A 15,014-nucleotide genomic window follows, 5' to 3' on the forward strand; every position below is an offset into this window, starting at 1 on the left:
AGAAAACTCTAGAACGGAATCGACGTAACACCTTATAATGTGGCCCTCTTAAACCTTGCGGTTTCGTCAACGGATCCACAGGCGTGTCCCAGTTAACTCAAACCGAATTCTGAAACGGAATCTAATTAGAATCGTATACAAATTCCGTTTCAAACGCAACAACCGGTTCCGTGTTCGAACCGGTTGTTGCGTTTGAAACGGAATTTGTATACGATTCTAATTAGATTCCGTTTCAGAATTCGGATTGATTTGACTGGGGTATCGTTCTTTTTGCGACAAGACTCCGCCTCCCGGGTCTCCTAGGTGTGAAGGTATGGCACGGGGAGAGGGCACCGAATACCTATATTTACACTTAGAATTTTTTGCTTCCGCCTCGGGATTCGAACCGGCGTCCTCTGGATTGTGAGTCCAGTGCGCGGTCCGATTGATCCACACAGGCAGAAAACGTGCAGAAAACTCTAGAATTGATTATGAATCATGAATACAAAATTTAAATTAAATTACTAAAGGTGGCATCCGAGGTTGCATCCCGGACGCAAGGTGTTCAAGGTGAAGTGGGCGACGCTGAGAAACTGACTGTAGACTTTTCTTCAGAGGTTTACGCAAAAGCCCGAGATCGACTACACCGAGAAGCTTCATCGGCAACCTCGGAATCGCCCAGAACGCCAACGACATGTGTCTCTACAGCCGAGAAGCTGGAGACAATAAACGTGATAGGATGAAAGGAGTTCTGAAGATTAATCAGTGCGACTACTTTGGTGGACTCCGCTGAAGGTAAAATAAGAGGAGAAGCAGAGAAAGTTGAAACCATACCGCGAGCTCACCGTCGCGCACACGGTCGCGCATCCCTCACAACAAGACCGGATCTCACTGCGATCGTGAACTACTTTAGTCAGTTCCAGTCGTGTCCAATGGATGAACATTAGGTTCATCTTGGGTTAATCTAAGCCAGGCCTGCCAAACGACCGGGCCGTGAAGCCATTGCATTCGGCCCGCGATGGCTTTTCAAAATAATTCTATGAACGGCCCTTAAGGCTGTCCATGAAATATTGAAAATAATAAAAATTAAGATTCACATCAAATTTAATACGCAAAAATTTAATCCTTATTATTTTTTCATTGATATTTTCAGAATCAATTATCAAACTAAAATACGGTGCAGGAAAACAAAAATTACTTATTTCATAAAACTGTTAAATTTATGAAAAATTCGATTGTTGCCTAAAAATGTACAAAAAGACACCAAATTATAAATTCATTCAATTTTTAATTTTTACTGAGTTTACTGTCGTCGGTTTACTTCTAATTGATGTTTTTTGGACCTTTTTTTTAAAAAAAGCTCCAGATTTCTTAAATGAGTCAAGAAATCAGGGAGCAATTTTTTTTTTTTCATAAACATCAATAGTTTTATGAAAGTTGAAGAAAAACTCATTGAAAACTATTCAATATATATTTTTCCACTCTTTTTAAATATATTTTTGAATATTTTGAAAAATATTTAAATAATTGAGTTCGAGAGCCGAAACCACTTTACTTGACTCGTTTTGTCTTCCTCACACACAAAGAAAAAATACTGTAAATTTAAAAAGATCGTTCGTTGGATTAAAAGTTCGCGTTGGTGAATATTCGTAGAAAGTTCAAACTTTTTAATTTAAAAGTTGGAAAGTTTTTGATACTACCATGCACGAGACCATGCATTTCTGGAACAAAATCGTTGTATCGGTAAAAGTATTTTACTTTTATTATAAGAAGAAACTTTTTATGGCAACAAATAATAACATTTAACATTACAGTGATGATTTTTGAAAAATGGGATGGATTTTATTTCTATGTTTATTTTTATTTTAATACTAAAACTGCTGCTTATGCTGCTTAACATCACGGCCTTCATTTTGGAGTCCGACAGCGATGTAGAGAACAGGGTGGTCTCGTTGCTGGCCATCATCAGACAGGCTTGGAGGAGTTGGCCATTGGGTGTTGATTCGGGAAAGGACACAGATGTTGCCAGTTCATCCAGCCGAAGCTGCGCCGTCGCGAGTTGAGCGTTTGCGGGCGGGAGTTGCTGAAAGAGTTTGAAAGTAAATTAAATTGGCTAGACACTGAACACATTCTCAATGCTCACCGGTGAATTCTTCCGTATTCCAGATAGATGTTCTTGATCAGGTTCGTCGGATATCGCTCCAACCTCTAGAAGTAATCCGAGTACGACAGCTTCAGGACCTGCGGCTTTACTCGGTAATACTCGTCAAACATGTCCCGCACCGAGAAATGGACTGCGGACCCTCAGGACATCCCACAGTGTCCCGTCATCACTTCCGGCACATAATGCTGCTGGTGGTCGTAAACCGCCGGTATCGAAAAATTAAAAAGAGAGATGTGAGCCGGTAACATGGAGTGAAACTTTCACAGCTGTCATGGAAATCTTCACAGAGGCTTGACAGAAAGTTTAACTCCATGTTGCACTTTTAATTTCTCGATCGAGTGCAACATCCGCGCTGACCACCTCCGATCACTTCTCGTCGTTTCCCTCTTCCGTCGGATCCTTCTCCTCACCGATAAAATTTACTTTATCGTACTTTTTCAGAAAGCGGATGTAAATCTGCTCCAACTTCAATCTCGTCTAACCACCCCAGGCCACCACCACCGAATACAACCGGTGCAAATTCACATCCGCATACACGGCGTCCTACAAAAACAAACAACATCAAAACAAACGCCATAAAACATCCAAGCTTCCTTCTTACCCATTTCGGTCGTGAAACAGCTGCAGATCCGGCAGGAAGCTGGCCTATCCTTTTGAAAACCAACTTTCCCCTAATCCCCCAACCTTGTTCCGCACCATCCTCCTTCGAAGGTATCCGCGTTCAAGTCCTGGCTGCGTCGTGGACCACCACTCACTGACCACCGGAATCACCTAAACGTTTGTTTACATTTTGGACTTAGACGTACACGGTTTCACGAGAACGACAAAATGAAAGAAATTATACAGTCGAATTAAAAGTTAAAACTTTTAAATCAGTTAGCAAGGAGATTTTCAAAAACTGTAGCAGTAAAAGTTTTCATTTTCAAAACAAGAAAAACACTTTTAATGTAGCAAATTTTAACCACTTCTCAATTTAAAAGTAAGTTACTTTTGTCATTACCATAATATTTTTTTGTGTGCACCTCAATGAGGAAAGGCTTTAAAATCACTCGAAAATGAACTTCTTTATTCGACCTCCTAGACCCACCTTTACGTATACCTATCGACTCAGAATCAAATTCTGAACAAATGTCTGTGCGTGTGTCTGGATGTGAGTCTTTTTTTTTTTTTTTTTCATAAAATTATTTTTATTAGGTCCTTTTTGGTACTGGGACCTGGTTAGGACCGAGTCGGCTTTTGTAATTACATTTGACTTAATAATTACAGAGGATCTTGTGTGTAAATGTTAGTGGGAGGGAAGCCGATTACCCGCGGCCTACTCGGGGTTAGTAGGGAAGGGATTGATGTTAAAGAAAAGGCGTGGGTAGGGAAGGGGGATTGTGTAGGGGTCTTGGTTGGCTCTGCTGGCCTTTGCGTTTTGTCCTCAGCCGCAACTCGGTGTCCAGCTGCTGGGGCGATCTTGCTTTGCTTCCGGTGCAACCAGAAACGACGGCTTTGTGTGAAGGCGAGTTATACTAACTAGAGGAAAACTAACTGAAGGGAAACTAACTGGAAGAAAACTAAATAGATATTTTGGAATCTAAGAGGAACTGATAGATAGGATAGAGAACATCAAGGTCTAGTTGAGATAGCGCGTCTCGCATCGGGATTTCTGGTGGTCTTCCTCGGGCCCTGAGGGTATCTTTCAACTTAATTCTGTGAACATGGTGATCTGGACACGCCCATACGAGATGGTCGATGTCCTGATAACCCTGCCCACAGTCACAAAGGTTCGTATCACTCATGTTGATACGGTACAGATGAGCCTTGGACGAGTAATGGTTCGACATAAGGCGGGACATCGTTCTGATGAATCCACGCGTCAAGTCCATTCCCTTGAACCAGGCTTTTCTTTGCACCTTAGGTCGTATGGAATACATCCAACGTCCTTTGGTGTCGTCGTCCCATTGATTTTGCCAATCCAGAAGCGCACGCTGCCTCGGAAAACCGTAGCATTCTTGTAGGCTAATTGGCCTTTCATAAATGTCTCCACTCTCAGCACCCTTCTTGGCGAGCAAGTCCGCTTTCTCATTACCCGGAATCGAGCAATGAGCGCGGACCCATACCACCGTGATGCTGAAGGACTGAGCCGCCAGGTTGTTTAAAGTCTTGCGTATTTCCGTGAGGAAAAACGTAGACTCCCTGGTCGGCTTCAGAGTCCGGATAGCCTCAACAGAGCTAAAGCTATCGGTGAAGATGAAGTAGTGGTCAGGTGGCATGGTCTCGATGATTCGCAGTGCGCAGTAAACCGCGGCTAACTCGGCGACGTAAACCGAACTCGGGTCCTTCAGCTTAAAGAACAGCTGATAAGATTCATGATAAACACCGAAGCCCGTACAGCCGTCGAGCTTGGAGCCATCGGTGAAGAATCTGTTGTTTGGAGGAACATGGTTGTACTTTGATGCGAAGATCGACGGTACAACTCCCGCAGAAGATGGTTTGGGATACCGCGAGTATCGGCTTTCATGGACGTGTCGAAGCCAATCAGGGTGCTGCTGGTTAACGGAGGCGTGCGCTGTACCGTTGTGCTCGGGCTCCACTCCCACGATGACATAAAGTCATAATATAGAAGCATGCGCCGAGACTCAACGTGAAGGTTCAGCAACGTTTCAAAGTTGTCAATTACCAGTTTATTCCTGTAATCACACCGGATCAGGAACCGGTAAGACAGTTCGTAGTAACGAGTTCGCAGAGGCAATACTCCCGCCAAGACCTCGAGGGTCATGTTGTGAGTTGAGTGCATGCATCCCAAGACAATGCGAAGACTTCGGTACTGTATCCGCTGGAGAACCAACAAGCGTGATTTCGCAGCTGATTGGAAGCAGAAACTGCCATATTCCAGCACCGAGAGTATCGTTGTCTTGTACAGTCGAAGCAGGTCAGAAGGATGAGCACCCCACCGGTTGCCAGAGACGCTGCGCAGAAAATTAGTTCTTTGCAGGCACTTTTGCTTCAGGTAGTTGATGTGCTTCCCCCATGTTCCCTTTTGATCGAAGATGGTACCCATGTACATGAAGTGGTCCGACTGCTCGATAGTCTTTCCCGAGAGAGAAAGATTGAGCTGCGGCGGTTCATGCTTCCCCGTAAAAACGACCAGTTCCGTCTTCTCCGGAGAGAATTCAATACCCTTTTCAACTGCCCAATGGGCCAAGTTGTTCAGGGTATCTTGCAAGGGTTCTAGCAGATCGGCTTCCTTCTTGGCAGCGATTGAAACCACTGCGTCATCTGCGTACTGTATAAGGGTGCAGTCTCCGGTCAAGCAATCATCGATATCGCTGACGTAGAAGTTATACATGGATGGGCTAAGGCGTGAGCCTTGTGCCAAACCCATGTAACTTATCCGGGTGATTGCCAGATCACCTTGCACAAAGTGCATGTGTTTTTCTGACAACAGGTTGATGAGGAAGTTGCACATCGTCGGATTGAGACCGCTTCGCCGAAGCTTTACTCCCAACACCTCGATGGAGACTGAATCAAATGCACCCTTGATGTCTAGGAAAACAGAAGCCATTTGCTGTTTTTTACCACGGGCTATGTCGATCCCTGTGGCCAGCAAGGCTAGACAGTCGCTTGTTCCCTTGCCTCTCCGGAAGCCATACTGCGTGTCAGACAGCAAGTGCTCTCGTTCCATCCATGGTTCGAGGCGGTCGAGGATCATCTTCTCCAGCAACTTGCGTAGACACGACAGCAAGCTGATTGGACGATACGAGTTGTGGTCGGACGCCGGCTTACCGGGCTTTTGAATGGCAACCACCCGGACCTGTCGCCATTCGTGTGGAATTACGTTCTGCTCCACCAACGTGTTGAACAGTTTCAACAGACGCTGCTTGGCGACGTCCGGAAGATTCTTCAGCAAGCTGAACTTGATCTTGTCCGGACCAGGAGCAGTGTTGTTGCCCGTCAATAGTGCTATGGAGAGCTCTACCATCGAGAAGGGAGGATTAGAATCGCTCCCATCAACAACGTCGAATGATGGTTGTGTCGGCACCGAGTCCGGGCACACCTTCTTGGCGAAATCCAATATCCACTTGTCCGATTTTTCCACACTCTCGTTCGGAACGGAACCTCTACGCATGGCCCTCGCAACGCGCCACAGAGTGCTCATGGACGTATCTGCTGGTAGTCCTTCAACGAACTCCCGCCAGTACATTCGCTTCTTCCGCTTCAGAGTATTACTGTACCTGCGATCAAGAGCTCTGTACTTTTGGAAGTTCGCTCGGATTCCACACTTGCAGAAGTCCACATAAGCTTCTGACCTGGCCGCCGAGAGATCCGTACACTCCTTGTCCCACCAGGGAAGTGGAGGGCGCGTTCGGATGTACGGTCCCGGGACGGGTTTCGTCTGAGCTTGTAACGCACTGTCATAGATCAAATTAGCCAGATACGCATATTCTTCAAGCGGTGCCAACCCTGCTCGCAACTCAACTCCAATGGAGACTGCCTCCGCGTACTGTTTCCAGTCGATATTTCGCGTCAGATCGTAAGGCATCTCCACCGTTGTCGATTGCTGTGGGCCATGGCTAACCAGAATAGCGATCGGCAAATGATCACTGCCACGAGGATCTTGGAGCACGTTCCAGTCACAGAGAACTGCCAGACTGTTGGAACAGAGCGACAAGTCGATGGCACTCGCCTTCGTACCAGACGTGGTTGACGTTGGTGGTGTTGCAATGCGCGTAACTTGCTTGTCCCTGTTTAGGAGGGTCATCTGGAAGTCGTCGCACAGTTCATGAATCAGATATGCTTGAGGGTCTGTCTTGTGACTTCCCCACTCGGTGCTGTGAAGATTAAAGTCACCCAGAACCAATCGCGGTGCCTGCAACAGCTCAAGCATACCCCACAACTTTTGTCGAGTTAACGACACCTGTGGAGGAACGTAGACGGACACAATGCAAATGTCCAGTCCTCTGATCCTGGCCTGTACTGCGACTGCTTCGATTCCTCCTAGCTTCGGGAGCGTGACCTTTCTAAAAGTGTGGCATTTCCTGATCCCAATCAGTACGCCTCCACCTCTATTTGGTCCTGCCCTGCTCTCTGTGATGATGTTGTACCCCCGGAAAGCTGGCGTCTCATCTCCGATAAGAAACGTTTCGCTCAGCGCAAACACATCACAGTCCCGTTCGAATGCGAATTGTTGAAAATCGTTTAACTTGGGGGTTAAACTTCTACAATTCCATTGTAGAAAGGAGATGCCGTTTTTCGTTTTTGGTGTATTACCCATCAAAGGAAATGAACGACAAGAGGGGCATCGTGCTAGCAAGCTGTTTCCCGATGTGTCTAGCGAGAGGCTCAAACCGCTTTATGATTAAACGCGTCGGTTCACTCACAAAAGAGCACAGCCATTCCACGATTGTGGAAAAAGGAAGGACTCCTTTGAAGGCATCGGTGATCGGATTCGGTTGAGGAACCGGTTTCAGGGGGATCTTTGGCAGCTTGGGAACGGGCTTCAGCGGCTTGAGAACGGGCTTCGGTGCCGGCTTCGGAGCGGGCTTACCCGACGGACCGAAAGGAAAATCCTCCTCGAAGTTCAACGAGTCACTTTCCTTACCCTTGCCGCCAGCGGCTTTTTTGGACTTGGAAGCCTTGTTGCGCTTCGGGTTTGGCCCGGAAGAGTCACTTTCCTCGTCTCTCTGGAAGAGGACCTCCACATCGGAATCTTCGTCCCCCGAATCTTCGTCCGCCAAAGGAGCGAAGCGATTGGGGTGGGTCACCTGACTAAGGATTTCCGCGAAGGACTTCTTGGAGCGTTCCCTCAAGGATCGCTTCATCTTGTCCTCGCGCTCCTTGTACTTTGGGCACTGTCGAGTTTTGTGCGGTTCCCCGCCACAAAGCAGGCATTTTTCAGCCTGCTTTTGGCAATCCACGTCCTTGTGGGGGCCGGCGCACTTTGAGCACTTGCTCTTGTTGCTGCAGTAGGTCTTGGTGTGTCCCAACTGCTGGCAGTTTTCGCAGCTCATCACTCGCGGAACGTACAATCGAACTGGAAGCCGAAGCTTGTACAGCTCAATGTAGTCCGGCAGAGCTGACCCTGCAAAAGTCACCCGGAACGAGGCAGAAGGAATGAACTTCTTCTGGCCAGCCTCGGTGGTGACGTTGCCCAGTTGCCGGCACTCGAGTACCTCCACAGCTGGAAGTTTAGGGTTCTTGAAGCGTCCCACCGCCCTTGAGAGGTCGACAAGCGACAGACTGTCATCGGTCACCACGCCGTCGATCTCGACTTTGTGGGCCGGAATCCAAACACGGTACTCAATGCTGAACCGCAGATCAGTAACGATCTGATTAGCTTGCACCGCGGAGTTCACGATCACGCGGAGCTTGCTCTTGTTCAGCTTGGTACATTCGACCACCCCAGGATAGTGCTTCTGCAAATCCTTGGTGATCTGTACAAAGTTTAACGGCTTCTGTTTGGGCCGGAAGAAGACCACCCATTCCGTTTGCGATCCCTCTTGATACTGACGAGGACGAGGAATCGGTTTTTGGGAATGAGGATTCAGGGGCGGGGGGGGATTTGGATCCGGATTCGGCACCGGTGTTTTAGGAGGAATTGGATCTCGATTGGGAGGAATTGGATCTGGATTGGGAGGAATCGGGTCTGGATTAAAGGGAGGAATCGGTGGTTGAGGGGGAACCGGATTCGGATCTGATTTAGAACGCTTTCGCTTCGTCCTCTTAGACCCGTCCGAGGATCCCCCTTTACCGCCAGGATCCTTATCCTTCAGGAAGAGGTCCCTGTTGGTGGTGTTTGAAGGAACTCCCAAAACAGAGTCCTCCATTTCCACGTCCTCGTCACCCTCAAGGGTTGAATCGGAGTCGAATTCCTCATGGTCCGACTCGGTCGGATCCATGTTTGCGAAGAAACGCGATAAACTAAACGAAAATGAAAGTGATGAAACTAATCGCAAAAGTAAAAAGGAGAAAGAAAAAAAAAACTAACCGAAAAAAAAACTATGAGAAAAAAGAAAAAAAAAAAAACTAAACGCTAACAAAAAACTCGCCTTTCGCACTCACCGCCGAACTGGCCGCACTGGCTGCCGCCCGCAGCGGGATGCGCGGGAAGCTCGTTTTCGCGCGCTTGTTGTTGTTGTTGTTGTTGTGCTGCCTGCTGCCAGCCACGTAAACAACGGGGTTGTCTCCGACCTGGCCTGGCCGAAAACTGGTCCGCCGACCGCAGTCGACTCTCCGGGGCCGATTCCACCGACCAACGACCGTCTCTCGCCTCAGCTGCCTCCGCGGCCGCTGCTGCTCACTCCTCCTGCTGCTGCTGCTCGGATGCAGGAACTCGTTCCTCTTCCGCTGCTGCACCGCCGCCGTGTCCACGACGACCAGATTGTGGCCTCTCTGACCACCGGAACGGGCTTGTCCGCTCGCACACGCCTCGGAATCGCCGTGAAAAACGCGCCAAACACACCGCGAAAAAACACGACTAACCGCTGAGACTTCTGCCGGAGCAATGCTGGATGTGAGTCCGTGCACTTAAAAATATGCACTCGATTATCTCCGGACTGGCTGAACCGATTTAGACTGTTTTAGTCTCATTCGATCCGTCTTGGATCTGACAATCCTATCAAAAGTTATAAGTACTTTAGTGTTTTCAATACACTTTTTTTGAGGCCTGATCTCAGATACTTTGATAAAAATAAGTGTTATTTATACGCTGTGTAGAGTATTCACTTTATGAATGTGAGGAAGGCACAACCACCTAAAGGTGGATTAAGTAACGTTTTCGTTTTCTAAATAAAAATCTTTATCTCAAACAAGACCCGTTTCACCCCTGCGACCCTTAAATACCACTCAGTCACTCACTAGAGGTGAGTGACCGCACCACTCATTACGAAACGTCACTTTATGAATGATTTTTCTGTCTGTCTGGCTGTCATTCATTGAGCAAAAATCTCGCTCTGCAGGCTGGCTGGCTCATCCCTCTTCCACGCACGTACAAATTTACGCAAGGAAAAGTGCATTCAGGAAAAGATCATTTTGGTGCGTGCGGTGAAAAAGTTGAACAGTTTGTGAGCCAGTTCCGTGATTAGAGGGTTTGTGACAAGGTTTGAATGGTTTGTTGGGCGCATGAATGAGCCGATGAAAACTTCCTGCTTTTCTTCCAGATCTCTCCATCTCCCAGTGGGCCAACTTTCACTTCATTATCGATTTGGATAGTGTGCAGCAGCAGAGAAAGAAGTTTTTAGTTTCGGAAATGTCTGGAATCTGTGGGGAAGCCTTCGTCGTCCTTGCTCCATTGACCGCCACGGCGCAGACCGTCATTTACGGCCGGAACGGGCTCGCCGGGCAGGGCTCCGACGTGAGCGAGGTTCACTTCTATCCAGCATCCGAGGCCAGTGGACCAGTGAAAGTAAGGGTCTGACTTTGCTTTATCGTGTCTGCTGCAGCAGTAGTGATTGATTTTTTTTTGTTTCGCTTTCCATTTTTCATCTCTTCTCGTTCAATGCAACTCTTCATCGTCATCAGTGTGACTCAGCCGAGGTGGAAGCGGCAGCGACGTTTTCTGTGATTTTGAGCAAACCGGCCGGAGTCTGGGGCGCCGAAAGTGGTTCCAACGAGAAGGGCGTTTGCATAGGTAATGAGTTAGAGCAATGATAAGGAATACGGATTGAACGTTAATATGTTTAATTTTCAACAGGTTTAACGTTTAGCGAGGGACATCCCGTCGACGGAAAGCTTAACGCAACCGACCTAGTGAGGTGAGTTTTGTAACTCTTGAGAAGCGTATAACATTTTGAAGGAAAATATTGAAGTCTTAACCAAACCTGTCACTCCATTTGACTACCTCTCGATATGGACTAAACTGAAAATAATACTATTCCGGCTGTGTCACGGTATAACAACTTTGATTGTTCTGTGAAAAAATTGAGCAAACATACTTTTGACTTTGTACGTAATGCTATCTGCCGTGTGAATTCAATTTTTGCAATAATGTTGCCTCTACTTTTTAAGGGCATCAAAATTTTAAAAATTGTCAATTGCAAAATTCAAACATTTTAAAATTCATAAATTCCAGTAGGTAAATAAATTCAGAAACTCAAAGATCTGAATATCCGAAGACCTTGGCAAAATTTCACTTCGGATAATCTAAACTTCGGATAATCGAATCACGAAAGTTTTATGTTTCGTTGTCGTATTTTTGATTGACCCCTAAACTACTTTAAAGTGATTTAGAATTTTAAAATTCAAGATGGCGGTGATGAAATTAAAAAAAAATGCAATTTTCCAAGGAAGGTTCTTACGCCAAAAAGTTACAACTTTGACCACCCTGGAACCGATTCCGGAAAATTTGCGGATTGTATGGGAAAAGCTGCGTAAAATCAAATTTTGAGCACAGGAGGCTGAATACGCAAACAAGCTTAAAACGTCAGGAAACCTAAAAAGGGCAGGACAGCATGTCGGGCGAGCAGGAACTGAAACGAGCGGCCCAAGATTGAGCATTAGGGCGTCCAAAAAAAAGAAATGTTGTCAAATATTCAGTGCTCACCCTTAGAATGATAGATTAGGATGTCAGGAACAATGTTTCCATGCAACAAAAAATCTCAAAAATGGTTTACAACTCGCGCGCGGAGCTTGAATGAAAAAAGGGCATTTTTCGAGTATTTTTCAGAAATGCGCGTAACAATCATACTGAAGTCATTAAAATTTGGTTGCCTTGGGCTTCAAATTATAGTTTAATGTCCACTGAACAAATTCCTGTACAGATAGAGTCCATAAAAGCTTGTGTTTGGGCATAGCAGGGCGTTTTAGGGAGAAAAATTTGTATTTTTTAGCTAAAAAAATTCAAAAATTACTCCCCAAAACGAGCCAAAAAAAATTTGAATGTTAAATTAAAAAAAACAAAATGATCTCCGTAAAAAATTTTATAAGCTGAATTCATTAGTTTTGGCTGCACAAATTTTTGGCTCGTTTTGGGGAGTGATTTTGGAAATTTTTTAGCTTAAAAAATAAAAACACAAGCTTTTATGGACTAACTATGTCTGAACAGGAATTTGTTCAGGGGACATTAAACTATAACTTGAAGGAAGCCCAAGGCGACCAAATTTTAATGACTTCAGTATGATTGTTACGCGCATTTCTGAAAAATACTCGAAAAATGCACTTTTTTCATTCAAGCTCCGCGCGCGAGTTGTACACAATTTTTTTGGATTTTTTTTTTGTTGTATGAAAACATTGTTCCAGACATCCTAATCTATCAATCTAGGGGTGAGCACCAAAGATTTGACAATTTTTCATTTTTTTGGGTCGGCCTATTGAGCATTCTTGGAAATCTTCGATTAGTTCAGTGGTGGGTCGCGGTCGGCTCCCTGTGTCCACTATAGAGAATTTTAAAGAATTTAAAACATTGTACGTTCGCACGATCGTACCTCGCTAAAAACCCTGCACGGGGTGTAAACTTGAACTAAATTGTGTGAAGACTGTCGAAATGTACACATGAGTTTGTGTTTCTTAACATATCTATAACACAACCACCTGCACTTTTTTCGTTCCAGATTGGGCCTGGAGCGCGCATCGAGCGCAGCGGAAGCCGTCGACGTGCTGACCTCGCTGTCGGCCGGTGCCGGCCCTGACGGTGAATCGAAGGACTCTCCCAAGGCGGCGTTCGTAATCTGTGATGGTGCGGAGGTGTGGCTGCTCAACATTGTGGGCTCACTTTGGGCCGCCCAAAAGGTGACTTCCAGCAGTTTGGCGCTCAAACCGGGTTTGTCGGTGGGCGCGCAAATCGACCGCAGCTCGGATGACTTGGGGGAGAAGCTGAAGAGCGGTGGGCTTTGGGACGGATCGGGCGAGCTGAACTTTGGCGGTGTGTTTGGGCTGGACGCGACGCGGTCGTGGCCGGGAAGTGAGCCGGGAGCGGAGGGCTCGTACGGGTTGGCGCAGATTTTCGAGAGTTTGCGTGCGGCCGGTGCCGATCAGAAGGCACTGTCCAGTCACGTGTCGGTGCTTTCCGGTGGTGGCGGTTTGTCCTGCCACTGGTTCACGGCGACGCCTGATCCGTTGGAGTCGGTGTTTAAGCCGTTTGTGTTTACGCCGGGAGCGAAGATTTCTCCGCTGACCAAAGCGCCCGAGGGCGAAAGCCAAACGTTGCTGCACAAGTTGCATGGGAATCGTAAGTGGGAGGCGGTCGGTGATTTGCTGCGATCGCTCGAGGGCACCTGCGTGGACGAGGTTAATCGGTTCATTAGTGAGCACTCGGGTGAGCCTAACCAGGAGCTGGACGAACTGATGAAGGATTGCGTCGAGGCCGAGGTCAAGTTCTACCGTTAAAGGGTCGGCAAAACTAAACATACCAACAGCGAATCAGACGCTATCTAATAGCACCAACACACACATAAACTGTAACCGTACTTTTACGACATTCCTTAACTAATAAGACTTGCTTGATTTTTTTTTAGTATTTTGTATTATTAAATATACCAAATTGATAGCGAACGAACCGTGTTGTAGGTTAACAAAGGCCACTAAATGCAGATCTGACTGGTGTGAGAATGAACGAAAAAAGTACGAACGACGGAAAATATTCAAAATAATAATTACTATTAGCTTAGAAACGAGCATTCTTTTGCAAACCAACTTAGCGAACAAGTATTTTCTACACATTGATAATAACGATATTGTATTGCATTTTTATGTTGCGAGTGAGCTTACGCTGTGTTCAGGTGTATTCCCCAAACGAAAGCATTTGTGTTACTATCATAGACAAGTAGATATAACTCACAATCGAGCAGATTTCAAAGAGATTGTTTCATAGATTTCCATTGTGTACGTACGAGATCTCAGTAAGTAACTGTGTATTTGTCTGTCATTATTTATTTATTAAAGCTTTGCCAAACGAGAAGTTTTCTCTGTGTTTTGTTTTGTGATTTGGCCAGTGGTCGAAATTTCCTTGACCGTATCCTAGAATGGCTTCGTTCTTTAAAACACAAACTGTAGTTTTTACAATAGAAATTGACAATTTAAAACGTTTTGTGCTCGCGCGCTCTCACGCAGGAGAAATTAACTAATTGCGTCTACAGTAATAATATGCCACGTGTATCCATTTCTCTCTATTGAAACAAACCAAAAAACAATACTGGAATTATTCTATCGATGCATGCGAAACAACAACACAATAAATTGAACTACAAAAAAAAAACAACTCGCTCACTTTCGCCATGCTTTAATTTTTTGATGAACAGTGAAAGAAATGACCATGCAGGCCAAGGATTGATACCTAAGAGCATGCAATGGCACTGACCTTATTGCGTGTTCTTCGGTTGACGTCCACGTAAGGAACATCCTGGAAGGAGCGCAACTAACTACATCCGTAGTTCTGTTAGATCATCCGAATTATCTTGATCAGAACAGTATAGCTCTGGTTCCTTGCGAGTGTCCTATTTTCTTACCTCCACGTTGGCTTGGTTTTCATGATGACCTAGCTGGTGGCCTGTGGAAACGGATCGTAAACCTTTGACCACCGCGGGTCAGAGTCGAGACGGCTAAAAGAAAGGGGCGCGACAATGTGGGAAAGGGAAGTAATTTGTGATTGTAGACGGTATTGTTTCGATTCGCAGTATGTTGAGTCAACTGCTGTGGATGTACCTGAAACATCGCACAACGGGGTTTTCTCTTCTCTTCATTCTCAGCTACCACCTATCTCCTATTTTTATTTTGCTCTACTGATTCTCAATTCTTCACTGATTCTTCTATTTAATATACATCATTTGATTTTGATTTTACTAACTTTTGATCTCTCAAAGCTTTTCCACTTTTGTTTACCAATTGATACTGCTGTAACAAACTTTGTTTTGATTTTTTTCCTTAAAATATACTTTTCCTTAATGTACTAGTA

At 45.8% G+C, this 15,014-nt stretch overlaps 1 protein-coding gene and 1 long non-coding RNA gene across 2 annotated transcripts; one reads left to right on the forward strand and one right to left on the reverse strand.

Moving 5' to 3' along the window:
• Positions 1 to 1,796: 1,796 nt before the first annotated feature.
• On the reverse strand, positions 1,797 to 3,158 carry LOC120421509 (uncharacterized). Its single transcript, XR_005605992.2, has 3 exons — positions 2,745 to 3,158; positions 2,123 to 2,686; positions 1,797 to 2,062 (listed from the first exon to the last, which is right to left on the reverse strand). It is a non-coding gene; the product is annotated as an uncharacterized LOC120421509 (long non-coding RNA).
• A 6,891-nt stretch (positions 3,159 to 10,049) lies between these two features.
• Positions 10,050 to 14,317, forward strand: LOC120421506 (secernin-2). Its single transcript, XM_039584726.2, has 5 exons — positions 10,050 to 10,227; positions 10,288 to 10,532; positions 10,649 to 10,757; positions 10,821 to 10,881; positions 12,676 to 14,317. Exons 2-5 carry the CDS (start codon positions 10,377 to 10,379, stop codon positions 13,448 to 13,450), a joined length of 1,101 nt encoding a protein of 366 aa, XP_039440660.1. The 5' UTR covers positions 10,050 to 10,227; positions 10,288 to 10,376; the 3' UTR covers positions 13,451 to 14,317.
• The last annotated feature ends 697 nt before the right edge of the window (positions 14,318 to 15,014 follow it).

The sequence above is a fragment of the Culex pipiens genome, chromosome 3, assembly GCF_016801865.2.
Source record: "Culex pipiens pallens isolate TS chromosome 3, TS_CPP_V2, whole genome shotgun sequence".
Lineage (NCBI taxonomy): Eukaryota > Metazoa > Arthropoda > Insecta > Diptera > Culicidae > Culex > Culex pipiens.

Bases quoted from the DNA above. Each gene is read 5' to 3' on its own strand.
- LOC120421506 (XM_039584726.2), top strand. From the start codon at position 10,377: ATGTCTGGAATCTGTGGGGAAGCCTTCGTCGTCCTTGCTCCATTGACC. The intron at 10,533-10,648 runs GTAAGGGTCTGA...CATCGTCATCAG, and splicing joins AGGCCAGTGGACCAGTGAAA to TGTGACTCAGCCGAGGTGGA. The intron at 10,882-12,675 runs GTGAGTTTTGTA...TTTTCGTTCCAG, and splicing joins AACGCAACCGACCTAGTGAG to ATTGGGCCTGGAGCGCGCAT.